We start from the raw sequence: 24,460 nt of genomic DNA, 5'->3' as shown, positions 1-24,460 counted from the left end.
GTGTCACAGTTTCCTCCCCACCCTCTCCTCCCTGTGTTGGCGTCATCAACCATAAACCTATCAAATTGAAAAGAGAGAGTAGAAAACCGCTTAAAGATACACACAAACAACGCAGATGTCCAATCTTTCTGCAACAGACAATAAAACGTATGTACTCACGCGCTTCTTCTTCCTCATGTGGTGTTGCACATGGTGTCGCAGGCCGTAATGACGACCATGTAGAAGACCTGGGCATCCGCATACCGAGAGCATTCACCTCATCCACAATCTTCCCCGGTCTGTTTAAAAAGTTGTCGAAATTCGGCGCACACACCGCGAGCCAACATCATCCGTAAATTTCGGAGCACGCTTACGCTTACCATGAAAATTATGGCCCTCACTGTGAACTGGGGGGAAGAGGGGTTGGTGGTTGAGAGGCTAGGATGGGGGAGGGCAGACTTATACGGGTCTGTGCCGGAGCTGGTGATGAGAGGCGGGACTGGTGGTTGGGAGGCGGGAAATACTGCTGGACAGACTTATATGGTCTGTGCCCTGGAAAAGACAGGTACAAATCAAGGTAAGGTATACACATATGAGTTTATCTTGGGCAGACTAGATGGACCGTGCAGGTCTTTTTCTGCCGTCATCTACTATGTTACTATGTTACTATTACGCCATGACACATTATCCTCTATTGCTTCTAGCAGAATAAAATGGAGATGTTCACATCTTGTAAATGGAGAATCAAACAATGTGAAAATAGCAACAAATTCACATTATACCCCACTCTAAAGCTCATCGGAACATCTTACTTACCTATGAACACTTATGGGAAAAAAGGGTGAAAAAACATGGAACACGCCACGCACCTCTAAAAAGAAATAAAACGGAGAAGTGAACAAGAAGAAAATCACAGCAAAATACATTTTTACAACATTTTTAAGCTCATGGGACCGTCTTACTTACCAGTATAACAATGACAACAAACAGGATAAAACAACGTGGCACACAACACACGGCACACACCTAAAAAAAAAACGTACACGCGGAGATGTTAAGAACAGCGAAATGCCTGCAAAATAAAATGTTTGAAATTGGAAGCGTCTTACTTACAAATGAAAAATTGCTAGCAGAAAAACAGACGGAAAATGAAGCTAGAGGCAGTAACATAGTAACATAGTAGATGACGGCAGAAAAAGACCTGCACGGTCCATCCAGTCTGCCCAACAAGACAAACATATGTGTAAACCTTACCTTGATTTGTACCTGCCTTATTCAGGGCACAGACCGTACAAGTCTGCCCAGCAGTATTTCCCGCCTCCCAACCACCAGTCCCGCCTCCCATCTCCGGCACAGACCGTACAAGTCTGCCCTCCACTATCCTCACCTCCCAACTACCAACCTCACTTCCCCCACCTGCTCCGCCACCCAATTTTGGCTAAGCTTCTGAGGATCCATTCCTACTGCACAGGATTCCTTTATGCACGTCCCACGCATGTTTGAATTCAGTTACCGTTTTCCTCTCCACCACCTCCCGCGGGAAGCCATTTCTGTAAAAAAATACTTCCTGACATTTTTCTTGAGTCTGCCCCTCTTCAACCTCATTTCATGTCCTCTCGTTCTACCACCTTCCCATCTCCGGAAAAGATTTGTTTGCGGATTAATACCTTTCAAATATTTGAACGTCTGTATCATATCACCCGTTCCTCCTTTCCTCCAGGGTTTACATGTTCAGGTCAGCAAGTCTCTCCTCATACGTCTTGTAACGCAAATCCCATACCATCCTCGTAGCTTTTCTTTGCACCACTTCAATTCTTTTTACATCCTTAACAAGATACGGCCTCCAAAACTGAACACAATACTCCAGGTGGGGCCTCACCAACGACTTATACAGGGGCATCTACACCTCTTTTCTTCTGCTGGTCACACCTCTCTCTATACAGCCTAACAACCTTCTAGCTACGGCCACCGCCTTGTCACACTGTTTTCTCACCTTCAGATCCTCAAATACTGATGCTGAAAATTAGTGGCTATTCCCACCCAAGTGATTTAACTAGTCAGTGGCCAGCTAAATTTCTTTGAATATCAGTCACTTTTGGCTAGGGAACCTATTATAAGTATAGAAAGCAGCGAGGCCGATCATCTGAAAATACCAAGTGATATCAAATTACAGATTACTTGTCAAAAGATGTTTTGCAGTACAAGTTCTGAAGTTGTGGCGTAACTTGTCCTTAGAACTTTATCAAATACAATGTATGAGAAATGTAAAAAAAAATGCCTAAAGCTATAATAACATCAACAATTCAGTCATTTTGAAGAGCAGGAGAAGATGGCCATCGGGCAGTAACTGGAGCTAAACTTGGACCTGGAGGCAGCCCAGCTTTTCATGATATCCACAATGAATATTTATGAGAGAGATTTGCCCCCTTTTTGGACCTGTGCTTGATAAAATCTTGTCAGTGCTATTTGGCTCGTTATTCAATTAAATTGTCACATGGGTAAGCTATAATAACACCCCCTTTCTTCTGCTGATCATTCCTCTCTCTATACAGCCCAACAACAGTACTCGCCAGTAGTGTTCGAAAAATGAAATGTAGCAACGCGATTCTTACACGCTGTGGTGGGCACACGCCCATGAAGTCACGGGCGCATATTAGCCACGTGGATACTGTGTGCTTCCGAATGAATCTGTGCGCATGCGTTTCCTACTCCGCTACACCAGATTAGCGAACCTTTCATGCATCCGACTTTTCAATAACGTACCGAACACTTCTGAGATGCGTTTTTTGTGCATTCCTCGTTGTTTCTAATTCGGTTCGGACTTTAACGTTTTCGGTGTTTTTAACGTTTGGTTGATGCATCTGGCCCTCAGTGTGAACAGAGGCATCAGTTGACTCAGGTAAACCTGGGGAGGGGATGTGAGTAAAGCATTAAAGTCCCTTCGGAGGGATTATAATACCAAACACTGTCAAAAAAGCAAGTGATGTGTTAAAAATGTAGCGAGACTGTTAACCCTCTATCAGAGAAAACATAATATCCGTAGGGTTGCCAACCAGTCAATGCCAGTGGCGTAGCCACAGGTGGGCCTGGATGGGCCAGGGCCCACCTAATTAGGGCTCAGGCCCACCCAACAGTAGCACACATTTAGCGGTAGCTGATGGGGATCCCAAGCTCCACCAGCTGAAGACTTCCACCTGATGGAAATGATACCAGCACTTACATAGTGATTTACATAGTAGATGACGGCAGAAAAAGACCTGCATGATCCATCCAGTCTGCCCAACAAGACAACCCCACGTGTGCCACCTCCTGTGCACATCCCACCCCGATTTACATCTGCCACTGTCAGGGCACAGAGCGTAAAAGCCTGCCCAGCACTAGCCCCGCCCCCAACCACTAGCCCCGCCTCCCAATCTCGGCTAAGCCTCTGGGGATCCCTTCCTTCTGAGCAGGATTCCTTTATGTTTATCCCACGCATGTTTGAATTCCGTTACCGTTTTCATTTCCACCACCTCCCGCGGGAGGGCATTCCAAGCATCCACTACTCTCTCTGTGAAAAAAAATACTTCCTGACATTTTTCTTGAGTCTGCCCCCCCTTCAATCTCATTTCATGTCCTCTCGTTCTACCGCCTTCCCCTCTCCGGAAAAGGTTCGTTTGCGGATTAATACCTTTTAAATATGCTTAGCTTTCAGCGCATGCGTGCTGCAGACTGCCAAGGTGGAAAGAAGCGTTTTCCTGCCAGCTGAGATTTATTTTTGCTGGTGGTTGTGGGGGGGGGGGGGGGGGAGAATACTTGGTGCCCACCCACTTCTTCCCTAGGCCTACCCAAAATCTGTTTTCTGGCTACGCCCCTGGTCAATGCTAGTGTCAATTTTCTGCCAAATTCCATCATCCACCTTCTACAGCCGCTGCTGATGCTGCCAAACTTCTGCAGTCATAGAAGCATTTACTTCCACCAGGACTTGTTGCATCTTCCATTCCCTACACCCATGGGAGGGTGGGAAGAGAGGATGAGGAACTGGAGCACAGAGGAAGTGGTATGAAAAGAGGGTGAGGGTCTGGACCATGTGGAGGGGGGGGGGAAGTGAAATGAGGGTGAGATGCAGGATAATAGGTGTGTGAAGAGAAGATGAGGTGTAGGTGACCATGAGGGGTTATGAAGAGAGAGTGAGGTACAAAATGGCGGGGAGGGAGTGTTTAGGGAAAGTGAGAATGTGAATAGGAGGTGAGGAGCTGGTCCATAGGGAAGGATGCACGAAGATGGGGTGAAGTTCTGGACCATAAGGGAGAAGAGTGAGTGAGGTTATAGAAAAGGACATAATGGACTTAAGGAAGGGGGCAATGCTGGACCTGATGGAACCATTAGGGGAGATATTGAACTTGGCAGGGGGAATAGGAACATAGATGGAGATATCCTGGACTTTAGGGGTTAGAAAAGCATGCTGGACATGATGGGGCTGTGAAAAGGACACAGATAGTTAGATATTGGACTTGAGAGGAAGGGGAGAATTTGGAGGGGGTATGCTGAGCATAGTAGGGCTATAGGATGGAGAATAGGGACACATCTGGGGAAAAGGGACTAGGGTCATAAATGGAAGATGCTCGACATGATAGGGTTGGATGGAGGTAGAAAAAGGACACAGGTAGGGGCAATATTGGACCACAAGTGACAGGGAAACAGATGAAAAATGTTGGCCCAGTTTGGCAGGGAGGACTAGAGAGACAGGAGGGAGGATGCTTAACATGGGAGACAAAGAGGGGTTTGCTGGACGTAAGACATTGGATGATAGGGCAGAAAGAGAAAGGGGGTGCTGGACCCAGGGAGGGAGGAGAGAGAGGAGATGCTAGTTAAAAAAAAGGAGACTGAGGACTGGTTGGTAAGAATGAGGAGTGAAATCTGAAGAATGAAGCAGAAAATGAATGACAGAAAACTGAAAGGAAAAGATCAATACTAGAGATGGAAGTGGGGGAGGAAGTAAAGGTTGGAAGAGAAGTGACTCTGGAAAGATAGTTAAGAAAAGACAAATGAAACCAGAAACCACAATATCGATCCAACACAACTAGAGACATAAAATAGTCAGAAAACAAAGGAAGAAACAAGGGGGTCAATATTCAGCCGACTCCTCTCAGCGTTTTGCTGACTGGTGCTGGTGTTATGCCCAGAAATTGAATTCTAGTCGCTGTCCGGGCTTCAGCATTGTGGGTTTCTGGAACTGGCTCTTTGGGGTAATGTTCTAGTTCTTCTCTGCAAATATTGTAGGGGGGGGGATACATAATATATTTCTGGATTTAACACCTTGGGGGAGTATATTTGTTGGGAAATTAAGCTAGGGACTGTAAATGAGGGCTGAAGAGTACAACCTCTTTTTCCGTCCCCCCCCCTCCCTCATTGTGGTCTGCAAGTGCTAAAACCTACACTGCCACTGTCACTCCAGTTATCTTTAGGGGCAAGGCAGAGGCGGGGCATAAGGTAAGATGCTACATAGAAAAATGAAGACAGATAAAGACCATATGGGCCTATCCAGTCTCCCCATCCACAGAAACACCAAGTGTGGCCCATCCCAATGTTGGAGATTTACCACCGCAGTGCTGGAGATTGAAGGCCAATGAGGGAGATTTTTCTTGTGGGCCACAGCTATGTCTAAAACTAGTTTTGGCAGCTAAACACAATAACACTAGAATTCAAAATGCACAAAACGCAACTCTTCCACTGTTCAACGACCTTATGTGGCTGTCCGACATGAACTTTATCTCAGCTCCATATCACCTCCGGTACGATGTAAGCCACATTGAGCCTGCAAATAGGTGGGAAAACGTGGGATACAAATGCAACAAATAAACATATGTCAGTTTTTGAAACATGCATGTTTATTAAAACTTATTATACCGCCCTTTCTGGATAAGCAGGTCAGGGCGGTTTTCATTAAAAACTACATAACATAAAAACTAGAATATAGAAAATAATTCCATTGATGATAGGAAAGAATCAACAAACCAAGATTAAATATAAACAATAAATAGAAAATAAAATTCTTTTTTCTACCTTTGTTGTCTGGTCATTTCATTATCCTCATCAAGTTGATCCCAGTCTCTGGTTTCTGCTTTCCTCTGAACTCTCTTGTCAAGGTCTCTTGGTCCATTTGCCATTTCTTCTCTCTCCTTGTCTCCATCCATCTTCCCTCTGTGTTGCTATCGCCCTGTCTACTATTTCCCCTGTGTCCCTGCTCCTATCCCCCCACCATGTTAAATATTCCTCTTCTCTGTGTCTGTATTCTTGCCCTACCCAGTATCACCCTTCTGTGTCCCCATCCCAATCATGTCCTCATCCCTTTCTATCCCTATCTCGCTCCCTCCACCTGCCCACATCATCCCTCTGTGTCTCTATCCCTCCCCATGTTCAGCATCTCTCCTTCTTGTGCCTCTTCCTCATGCCTTCCTCCCCAGGAATTCAGCAAAGGTCCCTCTCTCCCCTGCCCCCGACCTCACATCTCGTAGGTTCACTATATCTTTCTCTTCCTCCTTTCCTCGCAGATCCCAGCATTATTCATGTTCTCCTCTCTCTTTCTCCCCACCTCCCTTCTTGCGTTCAAAATTGTTTGCACAGTAAAACTACCATTATTTGGACCAAACAATTATTTGTATCCAATAAAGAAAAAGATAATTTGCATATCTGAAGGTGTGGTTCTTCCATTTCAGGAACAAATCCTAAATTTAGATTCTTTTCCTCCTTTATTCTTTGAGAGTAAAGGACGAGGTTAGTTTATTTGTTCCACTCCCTCGGCTGTGAGCATAGGAGCCGACTCTGTGGGTGCTGTGGGTGCTTGAGCACCTCCAATATTGAGAAAATTTCTTATATGTTTCCAGGGAGGGGTTATTTCCATTGGGCTTAGCACCCCCAATAATTTTGAAAAGTTGGCTCCTATGGCTGCGAGTGTGTGTTCCCTGGATATTCGCCACGACTACAAACATCAGGTATCTGGGAGCACATCACTACAGTCCAGCCGAGAGGGGTGGCAACACTACTATAATGGCAAATATGTCAACACACATAACAGTATAATCACAGCAATGGCATATACTTTGCTTAACAAATGTAAATGCCTGATAACCTTTGAAGACGTTTTCCCTTCCTTTGGCTCTACTGCTTTCTCTCTCTATTCTGATGCTGACAAAATAAAATTGCCACAGTTTGGCACATATCCTTCAACTTTGCTTTATAAGAAATGTATATCAAAAGACAGAATGAATCACAGACGAAGAACAAACCAAAAATACTTCATTGAAAATGACCCAACATGACCATATTTCGCCTGAAGGCTAGGGACATTTGTAAAAACAAACTGTTTAGAATAAAAACCAAGAACAAAGTACAGGTGTGGTTACACGCACTCAAGAAGTGTAACTATTTAAATAGAACAGTGCAGTGTGCTTTAATACAAAAACAGTAAGTGCATAAACGTACAATTCCAAAACTGTATAATAGTATGTAGCAAATTAAGTTGAGAAACTATGCTCACTAAAGAATGAGGCGTCGTCTTTTGGTGTTGAATATATCAATAATTCTGTCATAGTCCAATGAATCACACAGTTCTCTTTCAAATAATAACAGTGACAGATTATGGAGGCGACTGGTGAGCATTGAGGCTCTTGATGCCGTTTTGATCCTGTTTACAGATGAAAACAGTCGTTCCACAGTGCAAGTTGACATCGGCAGAGTGATAAGGACTCTTAAAAGGGCACTGACATTTGGGAAAATGTCCACATTGCAGCTGTCTAATACTTCCAATTAAATATGGAAAATTTATACCTTCTGCTACTTTGCGTTTTAGATGCTGAACAAACACTGGTCTAACGTTTGGCAATTAAAATTCAATGCGAAGAAATGCAAAGTGATGCACTTAGGGAGTAGAAATCCAAGGGAGACGTATGTGTTAGGCGGGGAGAGTCTGATAGGGTGATCTTGGGGTGATAGTATCTGAGGACCTGAAGGCGACGAAACAGTGCGACAAGGCGGTGGCTGTAGCTAGAAGATTGCTAGGCTGTATAGAGAGAGGAGTGACCAGCAGAAGAAAGGAGGTTTTAATGCCCCTGTATAAGACGTTGGTGAGGCCCCAGCTGGAGTATTGTGTTCAGTTTTGGAGGCTGCACCTTGTGAAAGATGTTAAAAAAATGGAAGCGGTGCAAAGAAAAGCTACGAGGATGGTATGGGATTTGCGTTCCAAGACGTATGAAGAGAGACTTGCTGACCTGAACATGTATACTCTGGAGGAAAGGAGGAACAGGGGTGATATGATACAGACATTCAAATATTTGAAAGGTATTAATCCGCAAATGAACCTATTCAGGAGATGGGAAGGCGGTAGAACGAGAGGACATGAAATGAGATTGAAGGGGGGCAGACTCAGGAAAAATGTCAGGAAGTATTTTTTCACAGAGAGGGTGGTGGATGCTTGGAATGCCCTCCCGCGGGAGGTGGTGGAGATGAAAACGGTAACGGAATTCAAACATGCGTGGGATATGCATAAAGGAATCCTGTGCAGAAGGAATGGATCCTCAAGCTTAGCTAAAATTGGGTGGCGGAGCAGGTGGGGGGAAGAGGGGTTGGTGGTTGGGAGGCTTGGATAGGGGAGGGCAGACTTATACGGTCTGTGCCAGAGCCGGTGATAGGAGGCGGGACTGGTGATTGGGAGGCGGGAAATACTGCTGGGCAGACTTATACTGTCTGTGCCCTGGGAGAGACGGGTACAAATCAAGGTAAGGTATACACATATGAGTTTATCTTGGGCAGACTAGATGGACCATGGAGGTCTTTTTCTGCCGTCATCTAGTATGTTACTATGTTACTGTTAATTCAGCCTCCTCTATGGTAATGCCATATAATGTACACGGGGGCAGTAGACTCTCTCTTCGGCCAAAGGTCTCAGATGTTGGCATACAGGCAGCAGAAGCCGTCATCATTCCATAAGCATCATCTTGAAAACGATTATTCAGTTCACTTAGCTTGCAGTCAATAATCTCATTCCACAGATGTCTCAAATCTTCATTGCTTTGCACAGAAGAAGATTTACCCAAAGTGGAAAAAAACCAATGAATCACCAAACTTTATAGGTAGCTTTGTCTTTCGAGAGGAAGAAACATCCCACTTTTCAATATCATATTTCTTCATGAGACCCTCTGTTAATTTAAGAACTTTATCAAAGTCATTTGATGTGTTGTCCCTAAACTGAACAAAAGTTTCTTTTAGACACTCTATAAGATTAATGCAATCTGTAACAGACAACGTGGCACTCTGTAGTCCTTTTGTGGCAAAATCACTGCTTTCAAATAATTTCCCAAATGTAACTGCCAGAAATAAGAATTTCTTTGTCTCTATCTGATGTAGAAGTGAAAGGGAATCTAGTTTTGTCTGTCCAGCAGCATTTGAAAATTCAGCAAGTACTTCAAGAATAACATCAAAAAGTATCAATAATTTTTTCACAGAGCCAGATTTTGAGCTCCACCTTGTGTCTGTTGATCGTTCAAGACATTGTCTATCAGGATGCAGTTGTTTCTGTACTTCCAAAAAACGAGCATGCCTATCCAGCTTATTTTCGAAAGAGAAAAACGACTATAGTGCGACCTAAATCGTGAGATAGACGTTTGTCTCGCAAAGGCGCCCAAATCGGTATAATCGAAAGCCGATTTTGGGCGTTTCCAACTGCACTCCGTCGCGGAAACGAATAAAGTTGACGGGGCGTGTCGGAGGCGTGGTGGAGGCGGAACTGGGGCGTGGTTATCAGTCGAAGCGAGATGGGCGTCTTTAGCAGATAATTTAAAAAAAAAGGCGTTTTTACCGCGATTTTGGGTCACATTTTTTGGACCTTTTTTTTCACGAACAAGTCCCAAAAAAGTGCTCCAACTGCCCAGATGACCACTGGAGGGAATCGGGGATGACCTCCCCGGACTCCCCCAGTGGTCACTAACCCCCTCCCACCAAAAAAAACCCCACTTTAAAAACTTTTTTTCCAGCCTGTATGCCAGCCTCAAATGCCGTATCCACCTCCATTACAGCAGAATGTGTTCGATCCTCTCACAGCCTTTCCCTGGGTCAGATGTGGCTCTCGGGTGCACTACAGGGTCACATCAGCATTGCATTGTGATGGGTGTAGGGTATTGTGTTAGCTTGTGTTACAGTCTCACGATGTTGGTAGTTGGTAGGCTCTTCTCCCATGGTGCTTTTCCCCCTGCCTACTGGGTCAGAGTGTGCCCTGTTGTGTTTCCTGTTGTAGTCCATGCGGTAGTGGCCATTTTTGTAAGCCAGTTTTAGTTCATAAGTACATAAGTAGTGCCATACTGGGAAAGACCAAAGGTCCATCTAGCCCAGCATCCTGTCACCGACAGTGGCCAATCCAGGTCAAGGGCACCTGGCACGCTCCCCAAACGTAAAAACATTCCAGACAAGTTATACCTAAAAATGCGGAATTTTTCCAAGTCCATTTAATAGCGGTCTATGGACTTGTCCTTTAGGAATCTATCCAACCCCTTTTTAAACTCCGTCAAGCTAACCGCCCGTACCACGTTCTCCGGCAACGAATTCCAGAGTCTAATTACACGTTGGGTGAAGAAAAATTTTCTCCGATTCGTTTTAAATTTACCACACTGTAGCTTCAACTCATGCCCTCTAGTCCTAGTATTTTTGGATAGCGTGAACAGTCGCTTCACATCCACCCGATCCATTCCACTCATTATTTTATACACTTCTATCATATCTCCCCTCAGCCGTCTCTTCTCCAAGCTAAAAAGCCCTAGCCTTCTCAGCCTCTCTTCATAGGAAAGTCGTCCCATCCCCACTATCATTTTCGTCGCCCTTCGCTGTACCTTTTCCAATTCTACTATATCTTTTTTGAGATACGGAGACCAGTACTGAACACAATACTCCAGGTGCGGTCGCACCATGGAGCGATACAACGGCATTATAACATCCGCACACCTGGACTCCATACCCTTCCTAATAATACCCAACATTCTATTCGCTTTCCTAGCCGCAGCAGCACACTGAGCAGAAGGTTTCAGCGTATCATCGACGACGACACCCAGATCCCTTTCTTGATCCGTAACTCCTAACGCGGAACCTTGCAAGACGTAGCTATAATTCGGGTTCCTCTTACCCACATGCATCACTTTGCACTTGTCAACATTGAACTTCATCTGCCACTTGCACGCCCAATCTCCCAGTCTCCCAAGGTCCTCCTGTAATCGTTCACATTCCTCCTGCGACTTGACGACCCTGAATAATTTTGTGTCATCGGCGAATTTAATTACCTCACTAGTTATTCCCATCTCTAGGTCATTTATAAATACATTAAAAAGCAACGGACCCAGCACAGACCCCTGCGGGACCCCACTAACTACCCTCCTCCACTGAGAATACTGGCCACGCAATCCTACTCTCTGCTTCCTATCTTTCAACCAGTTCTTAATCCATAATAATACCCTACCTCCGATTCCATGACTCTGCAATTTCTTCAGGAGTCTTTCGTGCGGCACTTTGTCAAACGCCTTCTGAAAATCCAGATATACAATATCAACCGGCTCCCCATTGTCCACATGTTTGCTTACCCCCTCAAAAAAATGCATTAGATTGGTGAGGCAAGACTTCCCTTCACTAAATCCGTGCTGACTTTGTCTCATCAGTCCATGTTTTTGTATATGCTCTGCAATTTTATTCTTAATAATAGCCTCCACCATCTTGCCCGGCACCGACGTCAGACTCACCGGTCTATAATTTCCCGGATCTCCTCTGGAACCCTTCTTAAAAATCGGAGTAACATTGGCTACCCTCCAGTCTTCCGGTACTACACTCGATTTTAGGGACAGATTGCATATTTCTAACAGTTCCCTTTCCTGTGTTAGCCACGTTACAGAACTTAGTTCTTACCTTGAATGTGGCTGAAAGTGGGCATTGTACAGCATTCTGCCAGCTCTGACCTACTGCTCATTCAGTACTAGGGAGACTTGTTGCCAGTGGGGCACAACCTCTGATCTGCAGTTAACTGTGAGTAAATGTGGTTATTCCAATAAAGGACGTTTTCGGAGAGATTAGTCTTCAGGTGTCAACTGGTGTGCCAAGGTTATACAGCTGCAACAAGTCCTAGAGGCCTGCGTGTATGCAGGTCCCTGGAGCACTTTTAGTGGGTACCGCAGTGCATTTCAGCCAGGTGGCCCCAGGCCCATCCCCCCCACCTGTAACACTTGTGCTGGTAAATGGGAGGCCTCCAAAACCCACTGTACCCACATGTAGGTGCCCCCTTCACCCCTAAGTGCTATGGTAGTGTTGTACATTTGTGGGTAGTGGGTTTTGGGGGAGGGGGGTTGGGTGTTCAGCACCCTTGGTAAGGGAGCTATGCATGTGGGAGCTTTTTCTAAAGTCCACCGCACTGACCTAGGGTGCCCAGTTGGTGTCCTGGCATATCAGGGGGGGCGAGTGTACTACGAATCGTGGCCCCTCCCAGGACCAAATGGCTCAGATTAGGACGTTTTTGAGCTGGGCGTTTTTAGTTTCCATTATCGCTAAAAAAAACAAACGCCCAGCTCAAAAATGTCCATTTTTTCGAAAATACGGTTCGGCCCGCCCCTTCATGGACCCATTCTCGGAGATAAACGCCCATGGAGATAGGCGTTTCTGTTCGATTATGCCCCTCCACATGTACCTGTCATAAAACTATGCAAGTTCAGAATTTCAAAAAATGTGCTAACAGAGGGACATGCTTTAGATGCTGTGCAGAGAACCAGATTGAGGCGATGAGAATTACAGTGCACATACAGCCCGCCGAAACGTGCGTTTCAAAATGACATGAACACCTCCTTTGTTTCCAGACATCACAGATGCTCCATCAAAGCTGAAGCCAACACATAAGTCTGGATCTAATTCAAGCACTTCAATCACTTTTATGATTTTATCAGAAATCCCATTTGCTGTCATGTCTGCAGTATCAACAAATCCAACTGCCCTTTCCTTTATTACCCCTTTGTGTAGGTACCTGATACATACTGCAACAAGCTCACGTTTAGAGAGATCTTTGCATTCATCACCCAGAATTGCATAGTATGTACTATCGGTTTCATGTATTTCGGATTTGATTTTGTGTAACAGTAGTAAAGTGGCAGATTCTAACAGTTCATTCTGAATATCTGGGCTCATTAGAGTTGCATTCTTTGGAAGTTTTTCAAGGCGACTTTCGATACTATTGTCATATTTGCTAAGGAGTTTGAACATTTCCAAAAAGTTTCCTTTATTTAAGGCTTCTTCTGTCTCTCTGTGTCCGCGTAATGGAATTTCTTGCTTGGCACAGAATATCACAATATCAAGTACTACTTTGATGTGTTCATGATTCCTTTCAACTAAAGAAAAGTTCATGGCATCTTGGTTTAGTTGATTGAAAATGTTTCCCCGACCTCCTGGTAAGTGACTTTGTCTGTAGTCTTCAGATTTTCCTAGTGCAAGACAGTGTGCCTTGCTGGATTCATGTTTTGAGCAGCTCTTATTCATGTGCTTCCAATCTCTAAAGCCAGTTCTTGTGAACGTTTCTTCAGCCTGGGTATCAGAAAAATGTCTGCACGCTTTGCACAACACTGCATCCTGGCTTGCACTGTATTCCAGCCAGCAAAATTTATCATACCAGTGAGATGAAAAACTTCGGGACTTGCCACTAATTGTACAAACTGGGAAAGCCTGTAACTTTGGCTGTTTTGGTGGTTCATCAATGTTGGATAAATCTGAAAGCAATTCCATCGGTTGCACACCAGGTTTACTGATCTGTGAGCATAAAGTAGAACTTGTTGAGGGAACAGCATCCTCGCCATGCTCCTCTATACGTGGTTTTTTGAAGTAGTTTGGTAATGAACTCTGTTTTGCCATGGGGGCAGAATAAGGAACACTGTCAGGAAATATATTTATCTCTGGAACACTTCTGGGATTTTTCTCTCCTTGAAGCTAAAATCATAATAACTTCAGTAAGTTTTGTGATAAGGATCTTCTGAGTTTACATTTACATACAGGACTCAAATACAAATCCACCTATGCATGCAGCTTTTCCTACCTAAGCGCACAACTATGGAACACATTGCCAAAAGCAGTAAAAACTACGCTTGACCACCTAAATTTTCGGAAAGCACTAAAGACAGACCTGTTCAGAAGAGCATACCCCACCGACCCAACATAAAAATACCTGGACACGAGGCCAAGATGGCCGCTGAAATGTGAGCTCCCGCAGGCAACGACCAGGGATCCCATCGATTTAAACATCTCCAACCCCCAGAACAAGACGGAGTAGATGGGCTCTTGTAGAAGAAAGTCCCAAACGCACAATTGAGAACCGCGAAGCCGATCAGTAAAGACGGCGCGGCGAAAATCAGCGATCGCGTGTCCGACCGCACCTGCGTGGAGCCGGGGCCGGAGGCGGCCAGCGGGAAACAGGGAGCGGTACTACGGGCCCGATGCTGGCGGGAGACCTGGAAAACCAAAAAGATAAAAGGGTCTCGCTGATGTGCTCCGGAGCGGGCGATTGAGACTGAAGGTAGGAGCAGCCAGATGAGGGTGCGGTGGAGGACGGATAAGAGTGTGGGACACGAGGAGCAGGGGACAATGTAACGTGATAATTGGAGAAAATGGCGGAGTGCTAATGGGCAGAGAAGCACGGGGAAAACAACAGCAAGGAATACAGCACCAGTCACTGCAAACGAATATATGCCGGCTGAATAATAAAGAGAAAGAGGAATATTTAGTATAGAGACAAGGACTAATAAAACAATATCCAGCACATAATAAATAGCCGAGCCAACCCACTGCAGCTGAGAAACTGGGACAAAGAACAGTATTAAATCAGTTGAATAGACTATAGCTGCCTCCAGTATTACTGTATGGCGACCAGAAGCTCCAGGAAAGAGCCAGAGAAGAATAAGAGCGGGGGCATAAAGATGGCAGACAAAAACTCCCCACCATCACCATCAGTGAGTTCCGTCTGGGCCACGGAAATTGTCACGGAGGTAAAAATGGCGGTGGAGGAAACCATGAACAACAAATTACAGCAAATAATTGACAAGCTTGAAGGAATGGATCAAAGAATCACCACGTTTACTAACGAGTTCCAGGAGGTTCAACAGCGACTGGGGGAGGTGGAAACCTCCTCGCAGGAGGCCTCGAAATCCATCGAACATCTCCAAGCTATGGTGACAACCTTGGAAGATAAAGTGGACGACTTGGAGAATCGATCTCGAAGGAATAATCTTCGGCTGGTAGGCATACCAGAATCAATACCAGAGGTGGAACTGAGAGGTTTTTTGGAGCCATGGCTCACCAAGATTTTGACTAACCAAAGTACCGCGGAACCACTCAAGATAGAACGAGCACATCGTTTGGGTCCAAGAAAAGAGGCTAACACAAGGCCAAGAGTGGTCATATTGCGAATGCTCCACTATCAACATAAGATGGACGTGTTAACAGCTCTTCGGAAAGGAGAGAAGCTGGAAGTGGACGGACATAAGATACTGTGCTTTCAGGACTATTCTACCAAAGTTTCCCTCCAGCGCAAACAATACTCGCAAATTTGTGGGCGACTACATAAAATGCAGATACGGTTCAGTTTATTGTACCCAGCAAAATTAAGAATCCAGCACAATGGATCAGTCAGATTTTGTGATAGGGTGGAAGCCGCTCAAGCATTTGTGGACCGGCTGGAGGATGAAAGGCCGAGAACGTCGAGCAATACCTGAATAATGCGGTGGATAATAAAAGAGAGACTGGTACTACAGTAGGAGGAGGAGCAGAAGTGGTGAGGAGGCCAGTGACTATTTGATGCCGAGTTATAAAGTTTTGAAGTTGTTGATATTGTTTGTAAAGTCAGTAAGGTAAAATGAAGGGGAAGGGGGTCAAATAAAATAAAATATAAATAAGGTTGGTCTAGATGAGATCCCGGGTCGGAAGCACGGAAGTAGAGCACTATAGGTGCTAATAAGAATATGGGGAAGTTGGGTAGTAGGGAGGAGGGTGGGGGAGGGATAATGAGAAGCAAGAACTTCATGGTCAAAGAGGAACAGGGGAATACAGGCAAAAATACCTGGACACTTGCAACACAATATAACCAAAGACCGAAACAGACATTACCTGACTCTTCTTCCCTCCTTCCCTCTCTAAGTTCTCCCAATTGTACCTACCATACATGCACCTCATTCTACAACAGTATCACTTTGTATTCATTCATACCATGTATTTGTTAACACCATTAACAGTTACATGTAAGCCACATTGAGCCTGCAAAAATGTGGGATACAAATGTAACAAATAATAATAATACATCCAACAACATAGGTAGCAGAAGCATAATAAAGTTGCCCTTTTACTAAAGCTTAGCACCCCCCAAATCCTGGAACAATGTATTCAAACTGTAGTAGCACCTCAATAATAGCAACAAAAAATCCCTTTGTTGCCAAGTACTTTGTGATCCTGCAAAGAGGCTTCTTAGAGCCTATATTGCAAATGATAACACCAGTTCCAATAACAGTACCTTTAAAAAGGCAGCAGTGAATATACACAACAGCAATACACATCCCATTGGAAAAGCCAGACAAGTCAGACTCATAGATCCCCATACAAACCACATGCCAGGAGAAACTCTCATCTGCTCGTGGTCACATGCAGACCACAGACCAACCCTCATCAATTACAGAATAAAGGACCAAAAATTATAAATTTATTGATTTATTTTCTAAATTTTTATGCCACATTATCTCTGCAGTTCTAAACAGATCACAATTAAACACACATTCGTTTTAAAACATATTACAAAAACATAAAGACCTTTCCTACCCTACCCCATCCATCCCAGCAGCCTGGCATCAGCTTTTCCCTTCAATACTCTATCCATCCCCATAGCTCAGCATCAGCCCTTCCCTTCTCTACCTTACCCCCCCCCTCCCCATCCATCCCTGTAGCCCAGTATCAATCCTTCCCTTCCCCACCATCCATCCCATAGCTAAACATCAGCTCTATCCTTCACCCCACTCCTCCCTGTAACCGAGCATCAGCCCTACCCACCCCCTATGGAATTACATTTTTAAAAACCTTTTTTTCTGCACGCACCGGTCCACCCAGAGAAAACCGCCGGCGCCTACACTTTTTTTTAAACTAGGCACTGCAGAGACCTTCCCCACCCAAAAACCCACTAAAATGAGAGAGAGACAACTTTTTTAAAATTTATTGTTGGGGAATTTTGGGGTGGGGATGGGCTCCTCAGTGCCCCAGGCACCGACACGTCTACCCCCCCCCCCATCCAGAAGCCCACTACCAGACCACAGCCATCATTTTGATTACAAAAGAATAATCAAAATGCTGGCAGGTCATGGTGGTGGGCTTTGGGGTGGGCTCTTCACTGCAGGGCAAAAAAAGGTATATTTTAATCATTAAATATATACATTTTTTTGCCCTAGGCCAGTGATGGGCAACCTTTTGAGCTTGGTGTGTCAAAATTCGCCAAAAAACCGAGCATAACTCGGGTGGTGTGTCACTTCGAGAAAAAAACCATAATTTCGCGATATTTATAGTTTAAATAACAAAAATGTATAATTGTAATATATAACTGTATTTAATAAACCAAAAACTAATTATTTAACTTACCTGCTTAGTGACTTCTTTGTTCATCTGTCAGTCGGTTTCTTTTGTTGGTCTTGGTATTATTTAACTTGTGTGGGGTGCCGTGAACTAAGATAAGTGAGGGGGAGGGGGAATTCTTTAACTAATCTGCCTATTAGTGACTTTTTTGTTGCTGAATTTCATTGGCTAAATCTTCAATTGATATTTCTACTGAGTGGTAACTCAGATATTCTCTTAATAATTGCATCTTTATTCTGCATATCGTGAAATAGAACTGGTGCACATCTTAGGAGAGTTTCTTTAATAAATCCTCCCTCACTGAGTGCTTTTCCATGCTGAGCTATGGAGTGAGCAATGCTCAAACTTGCAGATGTTAAATTTGTAGAACGTTTTACAAATTTAAGGATGGAATTAGATTGGCTCTTATAAAAGTGTAGCTGCCTGGAAATGTATTCCTTCCTTTCATCCTCACTTTTTTTCAAGAGCTGGGAATGATTAGTTTCAAAATGTCTATTTATATTCCACGTTCTGCTTACTACCGTTTCAGTACATAGAACGCAAAATGATCTGCCATTTTTTTCTATAATGCCATACATCTCGGTCCATGTCTCTTGAAAGGGTCGGCTACTGCTACTACCACTTCCTTTACTTAACCTTGGTTTTTTATTTTTTGGGTTCTCCATCAGGGGGGCAGTGACAGAAGATAGAATTATAGATAGCCTGTTAGCCCTGCAGGTAATTAGGGGTTAACTAGCCTAACTGACCACCTTTTGTAAATTAAGATGGCTGCCGCTGTTTCTAATGGCGGGAAACGGCACCCATAGCACATGCCCTCGCCTCTCCCAGCCTCCCCCTCACCTATCTCAGTAATGATGGTCAATTAGAAATCCACGACACCCCAGAACAGTAGATTGGATGATGGTTGCTGTGGTTATGTGGTAATGGCGATCACAGGGCCCCCAGAGATGCGTCCCCCACGGCATTCCGCTGCTCTCTGCTTCGCCGGCCGGAAGTGAGGTCAAAGATCCCCTAACGGCCGTGCAGGAGCCGGGGCAGAGGGAGCAGCAGGGAGGGAACAAGCGGAGGACTCGGAGCCAATAGGAGCGCACACGGCACCCCCCCAGCGGGTAAACATGCACCGGGGGGGGGGTGATTTTGCCGGGGGGGGGGGGAGGTCGCGCTGCACCTGGGGGGGGGGGGCGCATCGGCGATCTGCCCCGGGGAACGCCGCTGCTTCTCTGTATGCGGCCGCGTGTCACCGAAAATGGCTACGCGTGTCAGTACTGACACGCGTGTCATAGGTTCGCCATCAGGGCCCTAGGCAGTGAAGTGCTTACTCCACCCAGAAATTCCACAACAATAAATTTTAATAGTGCCCAGGCCTCTGCTAGCCTTAATTAAAAAAAAAATTACATGATGATTATGATGAAAAGAAAAAAGCATTTATAATTTTATTACCTGCTGGCTGCTGCTGGGCTGGGCTGCTGGCAGCAGGAAGCTGCTTACCTTGGAGATACTGCTGAAACTTGACTCTGGAGTGATCTCTCGAACTTCCAGACAGTTCCCCCAAGCCAAATCCCACATCCAGGCAGGGCCAGGCTGAGGCTCCCTTGGCACCTGCGTGCATGCACGTGCGCATGTCCAGTCATTAGCGCCGCCCGCTGCTACCGCCGCGTAGGATGGCTGGAAATTGGAATCATGGGAAACTAGGACGCGCTGCCTGCGCGGCCCTGCAGTGCATTCTGGAAGGTAGGCGCCGGTGGGCTGATGTTTGGACCCTGCCCTGGAGACCCGAGCGGCTGCCCGCGCGACGTGGTACGCTAGTGTCGCTGCTGTGTTTGTGCGCTTGAGTGGGGGTGGGCGGGCAGCAGGCCTGAGCGAAATCGGGCTGGCTTCTGCCGTTCGTTGTGCCGTACTGCTGCTGCAAAAAGGAAAAATATTATGCGCTTCGGTGGGTGGGCCTGGGCCGAAATTGGGCGGGCCTGGGCCCACCCAGGCCCACCCGTAGCTACGCCCCTGAATGCAGGGTGTAAACTTTTAATCGAGGTAAAAGCAGTATATGCAGATTAAGCAGAGCAAAGCGGAGCAAACTGTTATTTTGGTTATTTTGGAGTTCACCGTGGGAGTGAGCAGGTTCTTAGCTGTATTCTGTGTTAGTCCCCGACGTCGGCCATGAGGTGGTCTCCGGTATGCTCAGGCGGGTGGGTGCCAGTCGGCAGTGGTGGATGGCGATCGCGAAGTGTGCCTCGATGGTTGACCGGCAACCGTGCCTGGCCAGTTGTGACGGGGATGAGCTCGGGGGGAGAAAAGCCGTCCACGAGGGGTTCTCCGGTAAGCTCTGGAGGGCGGGTGTCGGTTGTCGGTGGCGGAGGCTGGTCACGAGGTGGGCAATCAGTTGCTGTGGCGTTCGGCGGTGGAAGCTCAGCACTGTGTTCTTTCGTCGCCGCCGTTCGGAGCGATGACAGAGGCAGGCGGAGAATTCCCACCTTTAGTAGGCCTGGCGAATTCAGCTAGTTCCTCGTCTGGATCTGTGCGGTGGGTTTGGTAGGCCGGGTCTGCTTCTTCCTTCCAGCCCTGGTCCATTTTCAGGATGTCCCGTTTTTTCCCCGGCCGGGGAAAAAGGCGCTTGGCATTCACAGGGATGAGCTGTGCTAGCCACAGGACATCCATGTCGGAGAAGTTTGGTTTCCTACCCCTTACAGCCATTACCTCTCCGCCAGTTGTGGACATGCGCATGCCACGCATATATACACACATGTGGAAGACGTACGCTGTTCAACCAAGTGTTATGACGTGTCTAATGACAGCTCTGGCCTCTACGACTGCTCTGACCATACGTTTAACATGGCGCGGTAAATGATTTGGTCTAACCATCGGTATTGTTAGTGCATTCCAAATCGTTCACATTACAAGGCTATTTACTCTTTTGTATTCCGTTTTCGTTAGCTGCTTGCTTCGTCGGAAAAAGGCCTTTAATGCATGCAACGGTTAGGTATTTCCTACGTTAAAGGGTTGTTAGAGGGTTGGTAATGTTTAGTGCATCTAGCCCTGAAAGGGGTAGGGATTAAATGGGTCTCAGGGTAATTGCCCTTCCTCTGCCCCACTTTTGCAAAAGCTGCCCCCAGGCTCCAGGTTACACACAGGAAACTTCATGGGAAGAGGTCACTGCTGTTCTCCCTGCAGCTCCCAGACCCCTGGGTCTCTGTAGCTGGGAAAAAAAGGGAGGAACTAGGAGACAGGAAGGAGGGCAGACAGCCCTGGTGTCTTCAAATTACACAAAGTCCCTGACAAAGATCCTGTTCCACACAGACACTCCCTTGAAACAGAAATTTGAATTCTTAGTCTCATTTCCTGTAAGAAGCATGGCTGCAGCAAACCTTGCTGAGAGTCTGCGAGATGAAGCTTCTTGTTCTATCTGTCTGGATTATTTCACAGATCCAGTGACCATAGACTGTGGACACAACTTCTGCTGCTCCTGTATCACTCAGAGCTGGGAGGGGAGGGACACAGACTTCCCCTGTCCCCAGTGCAGGGCAATGTCTCCGCAGAGAAACCTCAGATCTAACAGGCAGCTGGCAAATATGACAGAAATGGTGAAAAATCTCAGTCAGACTTCAGTGAGACCAAAAGAGGAGAATTTGTGTGAGGAACATGAAGAGAAACTGAAGTTGTTTTGTGAAGAGGATCAGAGAGCAATCTGTGTGGTGTGTGACAGATCCAGGGATCACAGATCTCACACCGTGATCCCTATAGAGGAGGCTGTGCAGGAATACAAGGTATGTGTCAGTTTCTTTATTATAACAGTGTGTCCTGGAGTCACAGATATCACACTCTGATCCCCCTAGTGGAGGAGTAGCCTAGTGGTTAGTGCAGCTGACTTTGATCCTGGGGAACTGGGCTCAATTCCCACTGCAGCCCCTTGTGACTCTGGGCAAGTCACTTAACCCTCTATTGCCCCAAGTACAAATAAGTACCAGAATATACCAGTGGCGTTCCTAGGGGGGCGGACACCCGGGGCGGCGTCCCGACCCCCGGGTGCAGCGCCCCCTCCCCGAGGCAGTGCGGACCCCCCCGTGCAAAAGAGCCCCCCCCCCCGGGTGCATGCCACTGGGGGGGGGTGCCGCAGCGCGCACCTGCTGCGAGTTTACTAACTTTGCTCGTTCGCTGCAGCTCCCTCTGCCCCGGAACAGGAAGTAACCTGTTCCGGGGCAGAGGGAGCTGCAGCGAACGAGAGAAGTTAGCGAACTCTCACAGCAGGCGCGCGCCGCGGCACCCCCCAGCAGCGTGCACCCGGGGCGGACCCCCCCCCACCGCCCCCCCCCTTGGTATGCCACTGGAATATACTATGTAAACTGCTTTGAATGCAGTTGCAAAAACCACAGAAAGGTGGCAGATCAAGTCCCATTTCCCTTTCCTCCATAGTGGAGGCTGTGTAGGAATCCAAGATGTGTGTCAGTATCTTTAGTATCACAGTATGTGTCCTGGGGTCACAAATCTCATACCATGAACTCTATAGAGGAAGCTGAGAGAGGTAGGTGTGTGTATTTAATGATATTACTGAAAATTTACCTTTTCATTCCCATAAAACTAAACGGAGTTGAATTAGCAGCTTTTTGAAGCATATGAGTAGTAAGATCAATCATCAAAACTTGAACCCTGGCTGCTGTCTATTCAGGCATCTTCCATATACATTCAGGGGTCAATATTCAGCCTGTGAGTTGTGGCTCCCAGAAGGAATACAGGTATTGCCAAAACTCCATGCTGTACCCAAGAACCTAAACAGATGATAATAATAATTAATAATCTTATTGAATTACCCCCTCGTAATGCTGTTTCATCTTGTCTTACATTTCCCTATCTGTAGGAATGTGATATATAAAACAATTCACTCTGCTAATTTCTCCTATCAAAGCACCAAAATTCTCTTCCTAAATCAATCAAGTTTACAGCTGATTACCTAACTTTTACAAGTCTTCTAAAAACACATTTCTTCAGTTTGGCCTTTCTGAATACAAAGAACTCTATTTGAATTTTGCCCACACCCATTTCTTAATCTCGTTTCCCATCTAGTCCTGCCTAATTATGCTCTCACCTATCCACCCTTGAGATAGTCTAAATCCCTGGTTAGGACACCTTGTTCATGGTTCAGTTTACCTGGTTAGATATGGGGCACTGGAACTGAATATCACTGGTACCCACATATCTCTCAGTTCCACCCTGACTGCCCCCGAATCACCCCTCCCTCCACTGTCTGGACAGAACTTTTGCCAATATTCAGTGGCACTGTTGGGTTAAGTGCTGTTTAATATTGGTTCATGGCCAGTTCAGCACGATTTAACCAGGCAGCAGCCTATCCTGGTTATATCACTTTGAATATTGACCCATCAGAATTCTGTTATTTCAAAGAAACGATCTAAATTGGAAGGGACATCTTACATTTACAGTCAAGTCTGAAATTGTGGCTATAAAAATAATCACATGCTAATCAATGATGTTTAATGTTCACAGGAAAAATTTAAAATGCACCTGAAGCCTCTGAGAAAGAATCTGGAAGATCTTCTGAAGTTTACATCTACTGAAGAGAAGAAAGCTGAAGAGCTGAAGGTGGGTGTCTGTGTCTCCTTCTGAGCCAGTTTCTGTAGGGTTTTTGTTCCTTTCACTACTTCAATCCCATAAATCACCTGAATAAGAGAATAATAGACTTCAGTCTGCTTCGTTACTTATAGTATGGAAACTATTGGTTCCTTATTGGCTGAGAACAGGCAGATTCTGAATCCGTATGTGGAACAAAGGAAAATTGTGACATTGTATTTCTTGCAGAGAGGTAGTGTGATGTGGGTTGCAAAATGGGAAAGGAGAACTGGGCTCAGGCTTGAGGCAGTCCAGCAGTGTTTGTCTCCACCACCCTCTTTGTGAAAAAGTACTTTTTAATGTTACTCCTAAGTCAATCACCTTGTAACCTCAATTCATGTCGTCTAGGTCTACCATCTCTGGAAAAGATTTGTTTGCATATTAATACCTTTCAAGTATTTAAATGTCTGTATTATATCTCCTAATTCCCTCTTTTCCTCAAAGGTAAACTTATTCAGTTCATCAGAACTAGAGTAAATGAACTGAAGTTACAGGGTGTTCGACTTAGGAGTAACATCAGGAAGTACTTTTTCACGGTGAGGGTGGCGGAGACACAAAAAAAAGGTAATAAACAAACTACGTGCAGGACATCAGACTCACAGAAACAGACGCCTGCGCAGCCTTCTACATGGAATCTCCAATAGTATCTCTTATTTTTGTTACATTTGTACCCTGCGCTTTCCCACTCATGGCAGGCTCTATGCGGCTTACATGGGGCAATGGAGGGTTAAGTGACTTGCCCAGAGTCACAAGGAGCTGCCTGTGCCTGAAGTGGGAATCCAACTCAGTTCCCCAGGACCAAAGTCCACCACCCTAACCACTAGGCCACTCCTCCACTGTTGCTACTATTTGAGATTCTACATGGAATGTTGCTATTCCACTACCAACATTCCATGTAGAAGTCGGCCCTTGCAGATCACCAATGCTTCTGTGAGTCTACTCATGGCAGGCTCAATGCGGCTACATATACAGGTACTTATTTGTACCTGGGGCAATGGAGGGTTAAGTGACTTGCCCAGAGTCACAAGGAGCTGCCTGTGCCTGAAGTGGGAATCAAACTCAGTTCCTCAGAGTCCACCACCCTAACCACTAGGCCACTCCTCTATTCCTATTGTTAGTAATATGTAGTTTATCCTTAAAATCGAGCGTGGTACCGGAAGATTGGAGGGTGGCCAATGTAATGCGGAATTTAAAAAAAGGTTCCAGAGGAGATCATGGAAAT

The 24,460-nt window shown here is 45.8% G+C and overlaps 1 protein-coding gene across 7 annotated transcripts in view; it reads left to right on the top strand.

Moving 5' to 3' along the window:
• The window catches only part of LOC115459655 (E3 ubiquitin-protein ligase TRIM39-like), a 446,759-nt gene that overhangs the window by 376,488 nt on the left and 45,811 nt on the right, over positions 1–24,460 (top strand). Inside the window, exons 1-2 of one of the 7 annotated variants that reach the window (XM_030189464.1) lie at positions 20,961–21,383; positions 23,116–23,211. The exons of 5 other annotated variants lie outside the window; for them this stretch is intronic. In XM_030189464.1, coding sequence (XP_030045324.1) covers positions 20,970–21,383; positions 23,116–23,211 — 510 coding nt within the window. In that variant the 5' untranslated portion in view covers positions 20,961–20,969. Of the gene's footprint in view, positions 1–20,960; positions 21,384–23,115; positions 23,212–24,460 lie in introns of those variants that run through there. One more of the 7 variants, XM_030189459.1, reaches the window with a different exon arrangement.

This window comes from Microcaecilia unicolor, unplaced genomic scaffold, assembly GCF_901765095.1.
Source record: "Microcaecilia unicolor unplaced genomic scaffold, aMicUni1.1, whole genome shotgun sequence".
Taxonomy (NCBI): domain Eukaryota; kingdom Metazoa; phylum Chordata; class Amphibia; order Gymnophiona; family Siphonopidae; genus Microcaecilia; species Microcaecilia unicolor.
The sequence above is the reverse complement of the archived record's forward strand: the minus strand, read 5'-3'. Positions and strand labels throughout refer to the sequence as shown.